The 21,924-nt window shown below is 40.5% G+C and overlaps 1 protein-coding gene across 11 annotated transcripts in view; it reads left to right on the plus strand.

Moving 5' to 3' along the window:
- Positions 1–21,924, plus strand: part of kmt2ca (lysine (K)-specific methyltransferase 2Ca) — a 487,395-nt gene that overhangs the window by 277,193 nt on the left and 188,278 nt on the right. For 10 of the 11 annotated variants that reach the window (XM_072254064.1, XM_072254065.1, XM_072254063.1 and 7 more), the window contains one exon: positions 4,510–4,626. The exons of the other annotated variant lie outside the window; for it this stretch is intronic. In XM_072254064.1, coding sequence (XP_072110165.1) covers positions 4,510–4,626 — 117 coding nt within the window. The remainder of the gene's footprint in view (positions 1–4,509; positions 4,627–21,924) is intronic. 11 annotated transcript variants of the gene reach the window in all.

Consider the following 21,924-nt stretch of genomic DNA (forward strand, 5'->3'; position numbering starts at 1 on the left):
ATCTTTCCCAACATCATATTGCAGATGGATTACTTTTTAGTAGAAATACAGTTGTAATTTTGGGTTATTAGTTATGAAGTCTGAAAAGACCACTTCAGATAGTTTTTATAAATTATAGCCTCCATAATGTGCCCTGCACATAAATGAAAACTGCCTAAACTAAATCAACAATGTATAGAAGTCCTGAATTCAAACTGAGCTGGAAGCTTATGATTTTGCACTGGAGGATGCACTAAAAGCGAGTAGTATATTTTTAGAAAATAGCAGATGATTCCCTAATTAATGAATTGGAAAAGAAAGTCTCCTTTATATTATATCATCTCAGGCAAACCAAAGTACCTTAAAAAGAATGAAGTAGCTTGAAAGTGAATTGATTGTAGGCAAAAGCAATACAAGACCCAAGCAACAAAATTTAAAACACAGCTATCCAGCTAAGTGCTTCAGTATGCTATTGGACAACTGTTACTCCATCATAGGTATCAAATATTTGTGCAATTAAATTTTAAATTTTAAATTCTTACTACACCAAACAATATACAAGAAGTAAGGCCCCAACACGTAAAGAAATAGGTAGAAAATTTGATTTAACTAAGTTTAGTTTTGAATTTTTTAATCAAGTTTTAAAAATTTGATTTAATTAAAGAAAAAAAGTGCTTAAAGTGCTTTAATTAAAGAAAAAAGAAAAATGTTGTATCGTTCTCTAAAGTCTCATTGCAAAGTCACTTAACAAGTGATATTCAACACAGCACAGTATAGGTCTATGTTTTAAGCTACAGTTTCTGACTTGGAGGGTGCCACTGGCAAGTGCCTGATATAAGTGAAACTGATGTCCATGTGAATTAGCGCAAACAACAGGAATTCTGCAGATGCTGGAAATTCAAGCAACACACATCAAAGTTGCTGGTGAACGCAGCAGGCCAGGCAGCATCTGTAGGAAGAGGTGCAGTCGACGTTTCAGGCCGAGACCCTTCGTAAGGACTAACTGAAGGAAGAGTGAGTAAGGGATTTGAAAGTTGGAGGGGGAGGGGGAGATCCAAAATGATAGGAGAAGACAGGAGGGGGAGGGATGGAGCCAAGAGCTGGACAGGTGATAGGCAAAAGGGGATACGAGAGGATCATGGGACAGGAGGTCCGGGAAGAAAGGCAAGGGGGGGATGACCCAGAGGTTGGGCAAGAGGTATATGCAGAGGGAGAAAAAGGAGAGTGAGAGAAAGAATGTGTGCATAAAAATAAGTAACAGATGGGGTACGAGGGGAAGGTGGGGCCTTAGCGGAAGTTAGAGAAGTCGATGTTCATGCCATCAGGTTGGAGGCTACCCAGACGGAATATAAGGTGTTGTTCCTCCAACCTGAGTGTGGCTTCATCTTTACAGTAGAGGAGGCCGTGGATAGACATGTCAGAATGGGAATGGGATGTGGAATTAAAATGTGTGGCCACTGGGAGATCCTGCTTTCTCTGGCGGACAGAGCGTAGATGTTCAGCAAAGCGGTCTCCCAGTCTGCGTCGGGTCTCGCCAATATATAAAAGGCCACATCGGGAGCACCGGACACAGTATATCACCCCAGTCGACTCACAGGTGAAGTGTTGCCTCAGCTGGAAGGACTGTTTGAGGCCCTGAATGGTGGTAAGGGAGGAAGTGTAAGGGCATGTGTAGCACTTGTTCCGCTTACACGGATAAGTGCCAGGAGGGAGATCAGTGGGGAGGGATGGGGGGGACGAATGGACAAGGGAGTTGCGTAGGGAGCAATCCCTGCGGAATGCAGAGAGAGGGGGTGAGGGAAAGATGTGCTTAGTGGTGGGATCCCGTTAGAGGTGGCGGAAGTTACGGAGAAAAATATGTTGGACCCGGAGGCTGGTGGGGTGGTAGATGAGGACCAGGGGAACCCTATTCCTAGTGGGGTGGCAGGAGGATGGAGTGAGAGACGTTTCAGTCCGAGACCCTTCGTCAGGACTAACTGAAGGAAGAGTGAGTAAGGGATTTGAAAGTTGGAGGGGGAGGGGGAGATCCAAAATGATAGGAGAAGACAGGAGGGATCTTTCTGGATCTTTCTAGATCTTTCTGTCTCTGTCTCTGGAGACAGCTTATCCACTGATGTCTACTATAAGCCTACTGACTCTCACAGCTATCTGGACTATTCCTCTTCTCACCCTGTCTCTTGCAAAAACGCCATCCCCTTCTCGCAATTCCTCCGTCTCTGACGCATCTGCTCTCAGGATGAGGCTTTTCATTCTAGGATGAGGGAGATGTCTTCCTTTTTTAAAGAAAGGGGCTTCCCTTCCTCCACTATCAACTCTGCTCTTAAACGCATCTCCCCCATTTCACGTACATCTGCTCTCACTCCATCCTCCCGCCACCCCACTAGGAATAGGGTTCCCCTGGTCCTCACCTACCACCCCACCAGCCTCCGGGTCCAACATATTATTCTCCGTAACTTCCGCCACCTCCAACGGGATCCCACCACTAAGCACATCTTTCCCTCCCCGCCTCTCTCTGCATTCCGCAGGGATCGCTCCCTACACAACTCCCTTGTCCATTCGTCCCCCCCATCCCTCCCCACTGATCTCCCTCCTGGCACTTATCCGTGTAAGCGGAACAAGTGCTACACATGCCCTTACACTTCCTCCCTTACCACCATTCAGGGCCCCAAACAGTCCTTCCAGGTGAGGCAACACTTCACCTGTGAGTCGACTGGGGTGATATACTGCGTCCGGTGCTCCCGATGTGGCCTTTTATATATTGGCGAGACCCGACGCAGACTGGGAGACCGCTTTGCTGAACATCTACGCTCTGTCCGCCAGAGAAAGCAGGATCTCCCAGTGGCCACACATTTTAATTCCACATCCCATTCCCATTCTGACATGTCTATCCACGGCCTCCTCTACTGTAAAGATGAAGCCACACTCAGGTTGGAGGAACAACACCTTATATTCCGTCTGGGTAGCCTCCAACCTGATGGCATGAACATCGACTTCTCTAACTTCCGCTAAGGCCCCACCTCCCCCTCATACCCCATCTGTTACTCATTTTTATGCACACATTCTTTCTCTCACTCTCCTTTTTCTCCCTCTGTCCCACTGAATATACCTCTTGCCCATCCTCTGGGTCCCCCCCCCACCCCCCCGTCTTTCTTCCCGGACCTCCTGTCCCATGATCCTCTTGTATCCCCTTTTGCCAATCACCTGTCCAGCTCTTGGCTCCATCCCTCCCCCTCCTGTCTTCTCCTATCATTTTGGATCTCCCCCTCCCCCTCCAACTTTCAAATCCCTTACTCACTCTTCCTTCAGTTAGTCCTGACGAAGGGTCTCGGCCTGAAATGTCGACTGCACCTCTTCCTACAGATGCTGCTTGGCCTGCTGCGTTCACCAGCAACTTTGATGTGTGTTCCATGTGAATTAGATTTCATTAGTAAGATAGGATCAATTTTGACAGAAGTATGCAAAGTGTAAAACATCCTGGCAATATGCTCAGATTCTAGTTGTTCACTGAAGTATACTAGCATTTACCCATAAAAATAGATTCTTTTTTGGATTATATGCTCTGTGTATGGTCCACAATAAAATTATTTGGAAATGGTTTGAAAAGTGCATCATGCTGCTCAGTAGTTATCGTTGGCATATCAAGTAAATGCTTAGATTAGCGCATGTGAGCTGAGAGCATATCAGGTGCCAAATATCCTATAACTACTAATCATTTAGCCCTTTTCCTCCATTTTTTAAAAAATCAATACTGCAAGGTTTCTTATTTTTGATACAGATATTGTAATAAACTTAAGGTCAATTATAAAGAATGGTTTGTAAATGCTTATCCCAGAAGGTACGGTGGTTATTCAGTTTATTTTAGAAACGTATGCTAATTAGAGGAAAGAGCAAGTTACACTGAGTACCTGTGCTTGCATAAATAGAAATTTCAATGCATTATTTTTACCTTGAGCATTTCTTAAGTTGAATATTTATTGTAGAGTTACCAACACATTTCAAATTAGAAAAATAAAGTACAGATTTCTGTACAGGTAAGCTGTAGTATAGTTGGAAATGAAATGCTCACTAGAGTAGTCTGCATCTGTGGAGTAAGAAACAGATCAATGGTTTCATCTGGATGGACTTTCAGAAGAACTGGCATAAGCAGTTCTATCTCCATGGATACAGCCTGTCTTGCTGACCTTTTGAGCATTTTGACTCACAACCAAGTCAAACACAATAATATACCAAAATAAGAAATAGATTTTCCTCTCTGCTACTGGTTTTGAGGGTGAAACTCTTCCAATCTCTTTGGCAGGTTAAATTTGCTTAAGTAGTAAATTATTTGGTGGTTGCAATGTTAATCCCTCCTGCCCTTTTCCATGTATTGTTTAATTTTGCATACTTTATTATTTAAAGCATCATGTCCTGCAAACAAAAATGCTCCTGTGCTTTTATTTTGTATTACCATATTAGTCACATATTTAACATTTAAGTTTATTTTGCTGGGGGTTTCCCCAATTACATCTTTTTTCACCTACCATATCCTAGGGCATATGGGCGACAAATGCTATGAGTTCCCCTTCCTGGTCTGCAAACAATTTTGAATCTCGGGAGAGTATGATAAAAACAAAGCAACCTCAGAACAGCATTTGGAGCATCAAAGTGGTAATTCATATAATTTAGTTTTGTTTTATTCCCTTGGTGTTATTATTTGGCTTGGCTGTTTCTGTCATGTAATTAGAGTAGTATGATTTTTAATTCTCATTTGTTCATTCTTATTTTGCAAGAATCATACGCTGTTTAGGAGATGCTATTGAGATGGGTGACATCTTCATTCCCTATCACCCCTTATCTTTGTTCTTATTCCTGCCCTTTTATTATAGGGACATTTTTAACATATGAAATCAAAGTACACTGTGCGTATTTCCCAACATGCTCAAGTACAGAGCTCCTGCTGAGAGAGATCTTCCAGATGGTTTTCCCTGAACTCTACTGTCAGTTTTATTGAACTGTTATTGTTGTCACTGCTAACTTCGCTGTACACCATAATATCATTTTACTATTTTCTTTTCACCATTGTAATTTATAACATTTAACTCCTGAGGCTTCTTGTAAACTTTTTAGTATTTCTGTTTGTGAAGTCATAATGAAGTTACATTTGTTCAGTGTAATTTTCTTTATCTAGCAAATAAGCATTGTATAGAGTCTAGCAAAGGAATAAGTCTTTGCAGCCCAGTCTACGTGCACATATTTAATCTGAACATGATTCTCATCTCTTCATCTAGTTTCATTATTCATACACAATTGATTTTTTTTCCAATTTCTCTTTCTTTCCACTTGTGGTAAGAGTTTCTCTCAAATTCTTGTAGATTTATTAGTAACTATCTTATTTATGTGGAGGTGTCTTAATTTGTATTTTGTCTTAAAAATAAACCCTATTGGGTGTTGTTTCTCATATGTATCACCTCATGAACGAAGCTTGTTGACTGTATTAGTTATGTGTGATTGTAATTCCAGTTTTGCAGTCTATCAACTCAGATGTGGGTACTTTACATGAACTACCTTGTATATTATTATCTGCTTTTAATAATCTTGAAGCTGGTTGGAAACTTCTTAACAATATATGAAAAGCTAGGAAAAAAAACTCAGCAGGTCAGGCAGCACCTATGGAGGAAAATGAACAGTCGACATTTTGGGCCAAGACCCTCCATCTGCAGTTATTGAGTCTTGAAGCGACTTGGTCTGAAATGTCAGCTGTTCATTTTCCTCCAAAGACGCTGCTTGAACTGCTGAGTTCTTCCAGCTTTTTGTGTGTCTTGATCTAGATTTCTAGCATCTACAGTCTCTCTTAAAATTCTTTAGTAACTTTGCTAAAAAACAAATTCAAACACAAAAGTGGTTTAAATTAAGATGCAGAGATACTCTTTTGAGGTTATAGATACTTGGTGGGCATGGGCATGGAGAAGTAATTGATCTTGTTATGTGTTACGAACTTTCTCTGATAAGATTGTAAGTGTTTTTAGTATATGATTGTCCTCCCCGATCACAAAATTCTGCCATTGCATTCTAATAGAAATGGGTTTCACTGCCAAGACTATCCAGGTAGGTCTCACGGGACCTTTCCAAAATTATTTTCCTTCACCCCACCCATTTCCCTGTCAATGCTTGTAAGGAAATGGTGCATACAGACCTCAGAATTCTCTGCCACAATTCTACAAGTGTGCTGGGTTGGCTATTTTAGTCGCCAGTGTGATGTTAAATTCATTGGCAGTCTAACATTCATTGACTATCTTTTTTTTTTGCCCTTGAGATGATCCTGGTAAGCCACCATCTTGAATTTCTACATTGGAGGCAGTTCCACAGTGCTGTGTGTTTGGAATTATAGTATACTTAGCAATTTTCTCAAGTAGACCACAAGACCATAAGACATAGAAGCAGAATTAGGCCATTTGGCCCATCGAGTCTGCTCTGCCATTTAATCATGGCTGATCCTTTCTCCCCTCCTTAGCCCCGCTCCCTGGCTTTCTTCACATAACCTTTGATGCTGTGTCAAATCAAAAACCTTTTAAGCTCTTCCACATCTACTCTGTCTAGGCCTTTCAACATTCGATAGGTTTCAATGAGATCCCCCCTCATCCTTCTTGATTCCAGCGAGTACAGATTAATGCTATCAAATGTTCCTTGTGTGATAATCCTTTCATCCCCAGAAACATCCTTGTGAACCTCCTCTGAAGCCTCTCCAATGTCAGCACATTTTTTTAAGATGAGGAGCTGGAAGGTATTTACAATACTCAAAGGTGAGGCCTCACCAGTACATTATAAAGTCTCAGCATCACATCCCTGCTCTTGTGTCCCTTCCTCAACACTGACTTTACCTTTTCTGGTTGGCTGCTGGTGTCGAATGGTGTTCCTCAGGAGTCAGTGCTGGGCCTGCTACTTTTCACATTGTTTGTCAATGATTTAGACAGTCCATCATCTAAATCATTTATATATAGCATAAAAAGAAGTGGTCCCCACACCAACCCCTTTTCTCACAGTTACCATTAGGTAGGAGGTACAGAAACCTAAAGACACACACAGTGGTTCAGGAACAGCTTCTTCCCCTCTGCCAACCGATTCCTAAATGGACATTGAACCCTTGGACATTACTTCAGCTTTTTTAAAAAAATATGTAGTATTTCTGTTTTTTGCACGATTTTTAATCTATAATACGTATACTATATAAAGTATATAGAAAGAGATTTACTTATTATTATTTTATTCTTTTCTTCTATATTATGTATTACATTGAACTGCTGCCACTAAGTTAGCAAATTTCACGTCACATGCTGGTGATGGATTCTGATAGTAGGCTCATCAATAAACTGCTCTAAAAAGCCACCTTGTAGGCGTTTAACAAACTCACTCTCTCGAAATCCATTTCCAACCTGATTTTCCCAATCGACCTGCATGTTGAAATCTCACATGCTTTCTCTCCCTCTCCAAAATGTTGTGGACGTGATCAGAGATGTCCCTGAACCCAAGTACCTAGGAGGCAACATACCATCGGGGTGTTCTGTTCACGTCCACAGAGTCTCTTGTCTGTTCCCCTGGCTGTTGAGGCCCCTATCACTACCGCTTCCCCCTTCTCCCTCTTTTGATTTTGCGCCACGGACCTATACTCAGTGCCAGTAACCCGGTCTTCGTGTTATTCCCCTGGGAGATCATCCCCTACAACAGTATCCAAAATGGTATACTTATTATTGAGGGGAATGGCTACAGGCTCTGCGTTAACTGCCTATTAACATTTCCATTTCTCCTGACAGTCGCCCAGCTACTTGCCTCCTGCAACTTTGGGATAACTACTTCCCTGTAAGTTTGATCGATTATCTCATCACTTTCCCGTATAAGCCGAAGGTCATCCAGCTGCTGCTCCAGATTCCTAACACGGTCTTCAAGGAGCTGCAGCTGGATGCACTTCTCACAGATGTAGTTCCCTGGGAGACTGTGGGTGTCCAAGGATGCCAACATCCAGCATGAGGAACACCCACAGCTATTTACTACCCATTTCTTATCAGGGTGAAAAGAGAAGGGAACCTTAACAGAAGTTTACCTAGAAACAATGCCTCTTTCGAACTGAAGCCTCCTTTGAGCCAAAGCCTGACACTGCTCCTCTCACCACTGGCCTACTCCCAACAATGGCAGCCCCACTTGTCCCTTCTATACTTTTAAACAAGCTTCACTGACCTGCGAGAAACCTCATCACTGTGGCCTGCTCCTGCCGCTGTTTGGGCTGTTGAGGTTACCCAATTTCCCTGTCCTTGAGTAATAGAGGTTGGAATTCCAGTACTGTTGAAGGAGGATTCCAGTCTTTTTATTACATCTAATGGATAGCTACAAGTGTGTCATTAATGAATATTAGTTCTGGTAAATGGAATACCAGTCAAGTCTACTGGCTGGTCTGGACCAACTGTGCAACTGTGGCTTCAATTAACTGTTCATACAATATTAAGCTGTGGCTTAACTGGTATCAGTCAAACATTTGGTTAGGTAATCTACAGAACAGTGTTGGTGCTGCAAGGGCCGAAGTGCTGGCTTTTAGATGAAATATTGAACAGTGTCAGGTACTGCCTACTCAATTTGATTGATGCAAGATGGTTTAATTTTCTATTCTCTTATTCCTGTATTGTGGAGATTTAAAATTTGATAGTTTTTTTTGTCATGAAGTGCACTTCAATGTTCTCAAAGGACTACAAAGCTTGCTCTATAAATTGATATCTTTTTTCTTTTGTAGGTGGTAGAAAAACTTTGGGGGATCTGGAAATGAGTCACTTAGCACAGAAAACTGAACCTCCACTCAATTCTTACAGCTATAGGATAGATGTTTATGTTCAAAAGTAGCGCCCAGCATATTGATGCTGGTATTGCCACTGAAGCTCAGGTCAGATGAGATTTTTGTTGAAAAAGCAGATTTTTCTGGAGTTGAATGGCACAAGATTGCTTATTGTGTATACCTGAAGCTAGTATTTCATCATCATAAGGCACTTGTGAGACCACACTTGGAGCATTGTGTGCAATTTTGGGCTCCTTATTTTAGAAAGGATATACTGACTTTGGAGAGGGTTCAATGAAGATTCACGAGAATGAGTTCAGGAATGAAAGGGTTACCGTATGAGAAACGTATGGCAGCTCTTGGACTGTATTTCCTGGAGTTCAGGAGAATGAGGGGAGATCTTACAGAAACATTCCAAATGTTAAAAGGCCTGAACAGATTAAATATGGCAAAGTTATTTCCCATGGTAGGGGATTCTAGGACAAGAGGGTGCGACTTCAGGATTGAAGGGCGTCCTTTTAGAACTGAGATGCGGAGAAATTACTTTAGTCAGAGGGTGGTAAATCTGTGGAATTTGTTGCCACAAGCTGCTGTGGAGGCCAAGTCATTGGGTGTAGTTAAGGCAGAGATAGATAGGTTCTTGACTAGTCAGGGCATCAAAGGGTGTGGGGTGATAACAGGGGAGTGAGGATGACTGGAAGAATTGGATCAGCCCATGGCCTACTTCTGCTCCTATATCTTATTGTCATCAGAATTTTTAACTCAATATGATCTGGGTTGTTATCTGATGAGGTTTTGAAGGATACTGAGAATTGTACTAACAGCTGACAATCTCTAGTTCTGATCTTACGATGAAATAGCTGAGCTTTGCTAAGCCTAAGATATTGCATTGAGGAATTCCTGTGGCATTGTGAGGTAATAAAACTCTGAAACATGCATTGTCCTTTGTCCTCTCGGCCAGTACAAGAGTATTTTCCAGAATCCTCCACTTCATTGCCATTCAATTTCTACCAGACCTTGAACACATTTTAGATTTTGGGACTTCTTTGTCCAGATGTGGATTGAGGCTAAAGTGAAGTTGTGAGCCAAGTGGTTCTGGCAAAATAATGAACTAAGCATCAGCAATTCTGATTAAACAGCTTGAAGGTGTGACTTCTACCAGCTGGTTCACATCTAGGTTCTTATGCAAATTAGTCAATTGTGATGTTTACTACTACACGTCTGACTGAGTAAGGGAAAAATGTACCTTTTCTAAAGAGAATTGGTCAGTTGTATAACAATGTAGTAGTTTCAAAATCAGAAATAATTGAAAAAGGATCTAGTGCTTTCCTGGCATATATGACGAATAAACTGTGATAAATAAAGTATGACCCCAAGAAAGGGAGTTTGTGGAGTCCCTCCGAGATGGATTATTAGAACCGCTTGTACCGGAGCCTACCAGAGAGAACGCAATTCTAGATTTAGTGTTGTGCAATGAACCGGATTTGATCAGGGACCTCGAGGTAAGGGAGCCATTAGGAGGTAGTGACCATAATATGATAAGTTTTAATCTACAATTTGAGAGGGAGAAGGGAAACTCAGAAGTGTCAGTATTACAGTTGAACAAAGTGAACTATGGTGCTATGAGGGAGGAGCTGGCCAGAGTTCAGTGGAACAATACGCTAGCAGGGATGACAGTGGAACAGCAATGGCAAGTGTTTCTGGGAATAATGCAGAAGGTGCAGGATCAGTTCATTCCAAAGAGGAAGAAAGATCCTAAGGGGAGTAAGGGGAGGCCGTGGCTGACAAGGGAAGTAATAGACAGTATAAAAATAAAAGAGAAGAAATATAACATAGCAAAGACGAGTGGGAAGCCGGAGGATTGGGAAACTTTTAAAGAGCAACAGAAGGTAACTAAAAAGGCAATAAGTGGAGAAAAAATGAGGTACGAAGGTAACCTAGCCAAGAATATAAAGGAGGATAGTAAAAGTTTCTTTAGGTATGTGAAAAGGAAAAAAATAGTTAAGACCAAAATTGGGCCCTTGAAGACAGAAAGGGGTGAAGTTATTATGGGGAACAAGGAAATGGCAGACGAGTTGAACAGGTACTTTGGATCTGTCTTCACTAGGGAAGACACAAACAATCTCCCAGATATAATAGTGGCCAAAGGACCTAGGGTAATGGATGAATTGAAGGAAATTTATATTAGGCAGGAAATGATGTTGGATAGGCTGTTGGGTCTGAAGGCTGATGAATCCCCGGGACCTGATGGTCTGCATCCCAGGGTACTGGGATGGCTTTAGGAGGTGGCTTTAGAAATCGTGGACGCATTGGTAATCATTTTCCAATGTTCTATAGATTCAGGATCAGTTCCTGTGGATTGGAGGGTGGCTAATGTTGTCCCTCTCTTCAAGAAGGGAGGAAGAGAGAAAACAGGAAATTATAGACTGGTTAGCCTGATGTCGGTGGTGGGAAAGATGCTGGAGTCAATTATAAAAGATGAAATTACGACACATCTGGATAGCAGTAACAGGATCGGTCCAAGACAGCATGGATTTACGAAGGGGAAATCGTGCTTGACTAATCTTCTGGAATTTTTTGAGGATGTAACTGTGAAAATAGACAAGAGAGAGCCAGTAGATGTAGTGTACCTAGACTTTCAGAAAGCCTTTGATAAAGTGGGCAAAATTAGGACACATGGTATTGGGGCAGAGTACTGACATGGATTGAAAATTGGCTGGCTGACAGAAAACAAAGAGTAGCAATTAATGGGTCCCTTTCGGAATGGCAGGCAGTGACCAGTGGGGTACCGCAGGGTTCAGTGCTGGGACCGCAGCTGTTTACAATATATATTAATGATTTGGATGAGGGAATTAAAAGTAACATTAACAAATTTGCCGATGACACAAAGCTGGGTGGCAGTGTGAAATGTGAGGAGGATGTTATGAGAATGCAGGGTGACTTGGACAGACTGCGTGAGATGGCAGATGCAGTTTAATGTGGATAAATGTGAGGTTATCCACTCTGGTGGTAAGAACAGGAAGGTAGATTATTATCTAAATGGAGTCAAGTTAGGAAAAGGGGAAGTACAACGAGATCTAGGTATTCTTGCACATCAGTCACTGAAAGCAAGCATGCAGGTACAGCAGGCAGTGAAGAAAGCTAATGGCATGCTGGCCTTCATAAGAAAGGGAATTGAATATAAGAGCAAAGAAGTCCTTCTGCAGCTGTACAGGGCCCTGGTGAGACCACACCTGGAGTACTGTGTGCAGTTTTGGTCTCCAAATTTGAGGAAGGACATTCTTGCTGTTGAGGGAGTGCAGCGTAGTTCACAAGGTTAATTCCCGAGATGGCGGGACTGTCATATGTCGAAAGATTGGAGCGACTGGGCTTGTATACTCTGGAATTTAGAAGGCTGAGAGGGGATCTTATTGAAACATATAAGATTATTAAGGGATTAGACACGCTGGAGGCAGGAAGCATGTTCCCGCTGATGGGTGAGTCCAGAACCAGAGGCCACAGTTTAAGAATTAGGGGTAGGCCATTTACAACGGAGTTGAGGAAAAGCTTTTTCACCCAGAGAGTGGTGGATATGTGGAATGCTCTGCCCCGGAAGGCTGTGGAGGCCAAGTCTCTGGATGCTTTCCAGAAAGAGATGGATAGAGCTCTTAAAGATAGTGGGGATAGTGGGGTTATGGGGATAAGGCAGGAACTGGATACTGATTGTAGATGATCAGCCATGATCACAGTGAATGGCGGTGCTGGCTCGAAGAGCCGAATGGCCTACTCCTGCACCTATTGTCTATTGTCTTTTATCTTCATCCTGAAGAAGATGGCAGAGTTTGTCATCGAAACTTCAATTATAATTGATACCCATACCCAGCTGGAAGTCCAGAAGAGTTTATTTGTCAGACCTGTAATGTTATTCCAAATATGCCATGTCAGACTTAAATCATTGTTTCTAGAGTACGAGTCCAGTTATAGTCATTATTCTACCTTTCTTATAACATTCCTTTACTAATGCTCCAGAATGATTAATGGTTGAAGCAAAATATTTGACCTTCTCTTGGTAGAGAAAAAAATAAAAGGCACAACGACTTACATTGTGGTGCCAATAATTTCTCTCCTTTCATTGTAGTTGAGAAGTCTGTCTATGAGGATAAGAAGAGTGAGTTAAAACTGAGTATCATCTGAAGATGTTTGAGCATTTAATTGCTCAAATGTTGCTGTTCAATTCAGCAGACATAGATTTTAACAAGAATTTCAAATGAAACTCTGCTTAGGATGTGCTTTTGGGGATGAGGTCATTGTGCCTGTGAGATAGTATCCCAAAACAAGTATTGTGCAAGCAACCGCTGAACAAACATTTTTTAGATTTGGTTATATGTAAATCAGACTGGATTAATTGCAACTGTCTTGCTGCCCTTTGGGGAAGAGTGATCCAAGTACCAAATATAGAATGTTAAATTCTATTTCAGGTTGATGAGTCTAAGTTTGGAGTAGAGTCTTAAAGGCAGTTACGTAGTACTGAAGTATGACTTTATCAAGGTAATTAAGGAAATTAGATTGAATCTCAGGGTGGTATATAGCTAAATATAGGTACTTTGTTAATAAATTAGCTTTGAACTTTGAAAAGGATTATGGGAGATGAGCAGTAGCCAATACTTAAAGATGTACCTTAAAACCCGTAAATCGAGAAAGATTGCTTTGTGATCAATTGGTAGAAAACCATAGGATGATATTAGATTGAAATGAAATATAATGACATTGCAAACAAAAATTTAAGTGGGCCTGAAAACTGGGGAAGTTTTAGAGATAGTAAAGGCTGACTTAAATTGGTATTGTTGCAGAAAGTAGAATAGATGGAACAGAGAACAGTACACCACAGACACGGGGACAGGCTCTTCAGCTCACAATGTCTGTACTGACACTGATGACAACTTAAGCTCCACAACTGCTTGCACCTGGTCCATATCCGTCCATTCCATGTCTGTATAAATATTTCTCAAATGTTGCTATTATTTTGGCTTTCACTTCTCTAGCAATGCAATCCAGGCACCTACCACTCTTTGTATATAAAAAAAAACCTGTCTCATGAATCTCCTTTAATATTTCTCCATTCTCATTTGGAGTAACACATACAAAATGCTGGAGAAGTTTAGCAGGTCAGGCAGCCTTTTAGGAAGTGAAAACAGTTGACCTTACAGGTGGAGACCCTTCATCAGGACTGGAAAGGAAGGGGTAAGAAGCCAAAAGCCTGTTCTCATCTTACAGCTGTGTTCTCTAATTGAAATTTCTATCCTTGGAAAAATACCTTATCAAGCCTATCTATGCCCCTGAAAATGTTATATACTTCTATTAGAAAATGAACATGAAACCAATATTGAATATAAGATATAAATAAGAGCTTCTTGCTTAGTAGAACTAAACATTGTCTCCTTTGAACTTAAGACTGAAAAAAATATTTTGAATATAATGGAAATAAAATAAAAGCATACTGAAAATAATTTTAAATTTATGAACATTACATAATTTTTTTTTTTAAAAACACAGAATTAATGGGACTAAATGCCAATAAATCCCCTTTTTTGTGGAAAGTACATACCTGAGCAATTTACCACGTTGTCAGATACTGCTGTTATAACAGTGCTGGTACAGCTTGGGCAACGATGCAACTAATTCTGAAATGCAATTGTTTGTTGGTAAAGCAGACTTTGCTGTAACCAGTATCCTCTCCATTGATATTATTTAGTGAATCAAGTTGATTTTAGGCAGCAGGGAATCTCATGAGGAAAATGAACATGTCCTCTACCTAGCACTCACATGTTGAGTCTAACTGTCAGAATATGGGTATACGTTGACTGGTTTCCTTCTATTAACTTTTAATTGTTCCTTCCTTTCATGGGGAAATAGTCTTATTATTTGCAGGAAGTTCAGACCTCCACAAATATATACAGTGGCACGCAAAGGTTTGGGCACCCCGGTCAAAATTTCTGTTACTGTGAATAGCTAAGCGAGTGAAAGATGAACTGATTTCCAGAAGGCATAATGTTAAAGATGACACATTTCTTTGAGCAGGAAAGCTTTTTTATTTCCATCTTTTACAATTTCAAAATAACAAAAAAGGAAAAGAGCCTAAAGCAAAACTTTGGGCACCCTGCATGGCAGTACTTAGTCACACCCCGTTTGGCAAGTATTACAGCTTGTAAATGGTTTTTGAAGCCAGTTAAGACTCTTTCAGTTCTTGTTTGGGGGATTTTCGTCCATTCTTCCTTGCAAAAGGCTTCTAGTTCTGTGAGATTCTTGGGTCATCTTGCATGCACTGCTCTTTTGAGGTCTACCCATAGATTCTCGATGATGTTTAGGTCAGGGGACTGTGAGGACCATGGCAAAACCTTCAGCTTGCGCCTCTTGAGGTAGTCCATTGTGGATTTTTGAGGTGTGTTTAGGTTCATTATCTTGTTGTAGAAGCCATCCTCTTTTCAACTTTGGCTTTTTTACAGGCAGTGTGATGTTTGCTTCCAGAGTTTGCTGGTATTTAATTCTTTCTTCCCTCTACCAGTAAATGTTCCCCTTGCCACTGGCTGCAACACAAGCCCAAAGCGTGATCGATCCACCCCCGTGCTTAACAGTTGGAGAGGGATTCTTTTCATGAAATTCTGCAGCCTTTTTTCTCCAAACATACCACTGCTCATTGCAGCCAAAAAGTTCTATTTTAATTTCATCAGTCCACAGGATGAACCTTTTGAATAGAATTTTTTTGGCCGTAATGAGCAAAGGTATGTTTGGAGAAAAAAGGGTGCAGAATTTCATGAAAAGGACACCTCTCCAAATGTTAAGCATGGGGTTGGATCGATCATACTTTGGGCTTGTGTTGCAGCCAGTGGCACGGGGAACATTTACTGGTAGAAGGAAGAATGAATTCAATTAAATACCAGTGAATTCTGGAAGCAAGCATCACACCATCTGTAAAAAAAAAAGCCAAAGATGTAAAGAGGATGGCTTCTACAACAGGATAATGAACCTAAACACACCTCAAAATCCACGATGGACTACCTCAAGAGGTGCAAGCTGAAGGTTTTGCCATGGCCCTCACATTCCCCTGACTTAAACATCATTGAGAATCTATGGATAGACCCCAAAAGAGCAGTGCATGCAAGACGGCCCAAGAATTTCACAGAACTAGAAGCCTTTTACAAGGAAGAATGGGCGAAAATCCCCCAAACAAGAATTGAAAGACTCTCAGTTGGCTGCAAAAAGTGTTTACAAGCTGTGATACTTGCCAAAGGGAGTGTTACTAAGTACAGCCATGCAGGGTACCCAAACTTTTGCCTCGGGCCCTTTTCCTTTTTTGCTATTTTGAAACTGTAAAAGATGGAAATAAAAAAAGTTCTCTTGCTTAAAATATTAAAATGTGTCATCTTTAACTTTATGTCTTTTGGAAATCAGTTCATCTTTTACTCGCTTAGCTATTCACAGTAACAGAAATTTTGCCCGGGGGTGCCCAAACTTTTGCATACCACTGTAGCTCTGAGTTTCGACACAAGAGGTACTGCAGATGCTGGAAATTTAGAGCAATACGCATCAGTCTTACTCTTAATGCAAACCAATGACGCAATTGTCAGTCCCCTCTTGCTGAAAGATTCTTCTGTCTCTGCTAAGTAAATATTACTAATTATGGTGTTCTACAAGAGAGGATAGGTAAAATACACTGACAGAATTGAGAGGAAGTGGCAATGCTATACCAGCTTTCATGGTTATGAATCAGTTCTAAGCATCGTGTCAGTACCTAGATGCTTTTGTCTATCCAGCTGCTATCTTTACTTTGATAGTTATGGTATATTAAAAGTAGGTAATCTTACAATAAAGCTTTATAACGTTAATGTCAGAGTGAGTGAATTTAACTTAAGTCTTGTTGAGGTGAAACTATCCTCAAAGAAATTTGAATTTTTTTTTTAAGAAAGGAAAGGCACATTTGTGCACTGAGGAGTTTATCCTGAGGCACGCTCCTCCACCTTTGTTTTTGAGAGATTCAACAGTCCTGTCCTGGTGGTGTATAATGAACCTGTTGATCTGAATTGCTGCATCTGCTATGGAAGTGGTTAACCAGGATTCCATGAAGCAGAGTTTGCATGTGGTCATAATGTCCCACTGATATAACACCCTAGTTCTGAAATCTTCAACTTTATTGAATTTTTTGAGGATGTAACTAAACACATTGATGAAGGAAGAGCAGATGGATTTAGAGACTGCATGTTTTCCAGCAAGATAGTCAGTATTGGTAGTCAAAAACCTTGTTTCTTTTAAATGCACCATCAGACCAGAGTGACAGCCTCATTTCTGACAAGTAGTCCTCCTATAGTGAGGATATTATGGCACAGTCAATATCATTTCTGTCAGGCACCCTGGAAGACTCCTCTGTCAGGTTACTGTTCATTGAATTTAACACTATCATTTCAACAGTCCTGATTGATCAGCTACAGAACTCTGTACAATATGTGTAGATTGGTAATAGCATCTCCTCGCTGACGATCAAGGCCAGCGCACTTCAGGGGTGTGTGCTTAGCCCACTGCTCTACTCTTTCTATACCCATGACTGTGGCTAGGCTTAGCTCTAATGCCATCTATAAATTTGCTGATGAAAAACAACCGTTGTTGGCAGAATCTCAGATGGCGATGAGAAGGCGTACAGGAGCAAGATATACCAGCTAGTTGCAGCAACAACCTTGCACTCAACGTCAGTGAGACCAAAGAACTGATTGTGGACTTCAGAAAGAGTAGGCTGAGGGAACATGAACTGATCCTCATAGAGGGCTCAGAATTGGAGAGAGTGAGGAGCTTCAAGTTCCTGGGTGTCAGTATCACTGAGGATCTAACCTGGTCCCAACATGATGCAGCTATAAAGAAGGCAAGACAGCGGCTATATTTCATTAGGAGTTTGAGGAGATTTGGTTTGTCATCTAAAGCACTTGAAAACTTCTGTAAATGTACCTGGCGAGCATTCTGACAGTCTGCATCACGGTCTTGTATGGTGCGGAGGGGTGGGGGTGAGGTGAGTCGGCTACTACACAGGATTGAAAGAAGCTGCAGAAAGTTGTAAAAGTAGCTCCATCATGAGTACTAACCTCTAGTATCTAAAACATCTTCAAGGAGCAGTGTCTTAGAAAGGCAACGTCCATTATTAAGAACCTCCATCACCCAGGACATGTCCTCTTCTCATTGATACCGTCAGGAAGGAGATACGGAAGTCTGATGGCACATACTCAGTGATTCAGAACAGCTTCAGGAACCCTCTGCCTTCTGACTCATAAATGGACATTGAACCCATGAACACTATCTCACTTTTAAAAAATTATTTCAACACAAATTTCACGACATAAGCCGGTGATATTAAACCTGATTCTGAATGCGCGATACTCCAAGGTTATGTGACCTTTGCTGTAACTACTGGGCAGCATGAAGATATTTTCTAGTACTTTGCATTCCACTTTGCCGATCTGCTGCTTTTTGTTTTATGTTAGTGTAAGTCCAACATCCAGTAGAACCCTGTAAAAATGCAATCACCTCTAATTAACTGGACTATTTGTGCATTCAATTTTTGCAGGAGTGTATCATATTTCTGCCCATAAATGGAGATGTCAGTTCAAAGTTATAATCACAATTCTCTTTACAATTGTTTTTAATATTAAATGGTACATTAAAAGATCTTTGGACTACAGGAATTGGAGAGTTATGGAGATCAGCAGGGAATATGGATTTGAAGCAAAAGATTATATCAGCCATAAGCCTACTGAATGATAGTGTAGACTCGAGGGATAACAGGACCGAACCCTTTCTATTTCTTATGTTCATGCATTACATAATGATTGCATAAATGCTGCCAATTTAAAATGGCTTGGGCTAATTATATATGAAATACAACTACCATCCAATTTTAACAAAAGTTCTGTACCAATGCCTCTGTCAAACCCCTAGAAACTTAATAGAACAAATGTTTTAAGTTCCTTCTTTTCAAAAGGCATATTGAAATGCAGAAAGAAGTGAATCTTTCCCAATCTACTGGCCAAGAAGAACGCATCCATTTGCTATATAATTTGACATTTATTACAAATCCTGTCTCAATAATGAGCTGTCCCCCATATTTCTTAGCATTGAATTGAATGATTCCATTGCAAAAGCAGGGATCCTGTCAGGTTATTATAGAAGCTGTATTGGCTGATGTCAGTCAAATGTCTTCTGTGCCAGAATGAGCAAAGAGGTTGCTTTAGTTTGCAATTTCCATTGGATTGTTTTTGCATATTCGCTCCAGGTAATTCTGGTAATGCTTCTGGTATAGTCTGCTAATTTAGACTCCTGAAGAAATAGGGCTTTCTTATTGCCATGGCCTGTTTAACTTCTTATATGGTTACAAATATTAAATTCTAAGGCCTTGAAGTCATAAATTTAAAGCACTTCTCTTCAGTATAGTTCTCTTAAATATCTTTACATCCTTTTAAAGTGCATATGTACTTCTGTCACTGAAGTTGCAGTTATGATTCAATCCTGAATTATGTTGCATTTTCCAGCAACCTTTGAAATTTCTCAATACATATTCTGTATGTATTTCTGTATGTTCATGGTCTTCGGCTGTAGCCATCCACTTCAGATTTCAATGTGTTGTGTATTCAGAGATGCTCATCTACACACTACTGTTGTAACATGTGCTTATTTGAGTTACTGTCACCTTTCTGTCAGCTTGAAATAGCCTGGCCATTATCCTTTGGCCTCTCTCTCTTTTGACCCACAGAACTACTGCTCATTGAATGCTTTTTTATTTTTTGCACCCTTCTCTATAAACTCTAGAGACTCCCGTGTATGGAAAATCCAGTTAAGCAGTTTCTGAGATACTCAAACCTTCTGGCACCAACAATTACTTCACAGTCAAAGTCGCTTAGATCACATTTCTTCCCCATCCTGATGGTTGGCCTGAACAACAACTGAACCTTGTGACATTGTCTGTTTGCTTTTATACATTGAGTTGCTGCCATATTATTGATTGATGAGATATTTACATTAACAAGTAAGTGTACCAATTGAAGAGGCCACTGAGTATACTTTTGGGGGAAAGTGAGCATAGAGAATTATATTCAGTGTTAGACTACCAAGGAGGCTGTTTTTATTTTGTATGTTTTTTTGGAGAGGGATGGAATATCTGGTAATAAACGGATCCTTCTCAGATTGGCTAGTTGTAACTAATGGGGTACTACAGGGTTAGTGCTTGGAATTCAGCAATTCATGATCTATATCAATGCTTTGGGTGAGGGAACTAAATATTATATTTTCAAGTTGGTTGATGATGCACAACCAGGTGGATTTGTGAGTGAAAGTAGGTGGTTTTAAAAAACAAGACTTCCAGGAGATACGAGGGGTGATTGATAAGTTTGTGGCCTAAGGTAGAAGGAGTCAATTTTCGAAAACCTAACACATCTATTTTTCAACCTAGTCCCCTCCTACATGTGCACACTTAGTCCAGCTGTCGTGGAGCATACGGATCCCTTCTTTGTAGAAGTGGTCCACGGCAGGGGTAATTGATAAGTTCGTAGCGTAAGGTAGAAAGAGATGAGTTATTAACTTCAAACTTTCTGCGTTATCACTCAAAGAGTTGAACTGCACGTGCATGTAACGAGAGTGTCTTGGACCTCCAGGTGGTCCACAGCAAGGGTGATTGATAAGTTTGTGGCCTAAAGTAGAAGGAGATGAGTTATACAGCTGTCGTTACATGCACGTGCAGTTCAACTCTTTGAGTGAAAATGCAGAGAATTTGAAGTTCATAACTGATCTCCTTCTACCTTAGGCCACAAACTTATCAATCACCCCTGCTGTGGACCACTTCTGGAGGTCCAAGACACTGACTTCTACAAAGAAGGGATCCGTATGTTCCACGACCGCTGGACTAAGTGTGTAAATGTAGAAAAAATAAATGTGCTAGGTTTTCTAAACTGGACTCCTTCTACCTTAGGCCACGAACTTATCAGTCACCCCTCGTAGAGACAAACTGCATGAGTTGGCAAGAACACAGGAGATTAAATATAACATGGAAAAATTGTGAAGTTAGTCATTTTTGTACATAGAATAGCAGAGTTCAAAGGGACTTGGGTGTCATGTGCAAATTATATAAAACCAACATGCGAATGCAGATGGAGATTAGGAAAGCAAATGATGTGTTGACTATTTGGACAGGATTTCAATTGAGGATTAAAGTCTTAGAGCAATTATATAGGGCCTTGGTAAAACCATCCCTGGAGTAACATTTCTTAAAAGCAGATGTGATTTGCCATGTTCAGGGATGATTGGTTTGCGGTATCATGAGAGATGAGGTAAATTTGGCCTGTATTCTCTAGACTTGTATTAATGATATGGCTGAGGAGACCAGGTCCTTCTAAGTGGATACTGGGAGGATATTCACCCAAGATCAGGAGTCTTGGAGCAGGGATTATAGTTTAAGAATAAATGAGAGAGTGATTTCCTAACAGTAGGCAGTGATTCTTTGATACTCTCTACTCGAGGACCCTGGGGGTTCAGGCATTAAATTTGTTCAAAACTGAAATCAGTAGATTTCTACATATTCCCAGAATAAAAGGATGTAATGTAATGAAGCCAACTGAGGAAATTGTAGTTGAGGTTGAAGAAAAGAAACATTTTCATTATGAAATGGATTTGAAGGATAAATGGCCTGCTGCTCTTTTTGTTATCAGACAAATATGAAATGTTCATCTTTTTACATGTAGAATTCATAAAAGCTGTTGTCTTATGAATTCTCAAATCAACATTTCCAATTTTTTTAAATGAATGCTGCTTTTTGGGAAGCAAGTGAGTTAAATATAAGCTGAAGTACCTTGAATGCAGTTAAGTTACATGGAAAATATGCTATTAGATTTTGAATCTGAAAAATTGTTATTTTGCAAATGGTTTGCTTCTATTATTGCATTTTCACATTCGTGACTAATTAGAGCTCCGCAGCTGACATCTGTGAGTATTAAGGATGTACAGCATTACTAGCATCCAAATTAGGTGTTTATTAAAGGCACGCCATCTTATTTTTATTTGTTGTTAAGTGTGGTTGAGTACTATAAGTGATCGTTTAGAGCTCCTCCTTATTCTCTTCTTTTGGCTATTCATAGACCACTAAAATC

This window comes from Mobula birostris, chromosome 3, assembly GCF_030028105.1.
Source record: "Mobula birostris isolate sMobBir1 chromosome 3, sMobBir1.hap1, whole genome shotgun sequence".
NCBI lineage: Eukaryota > Metazoa > Chordata > Chondrichthyes > Myliobatiformes > Myliobatidae > Mobula > Mobula birostris.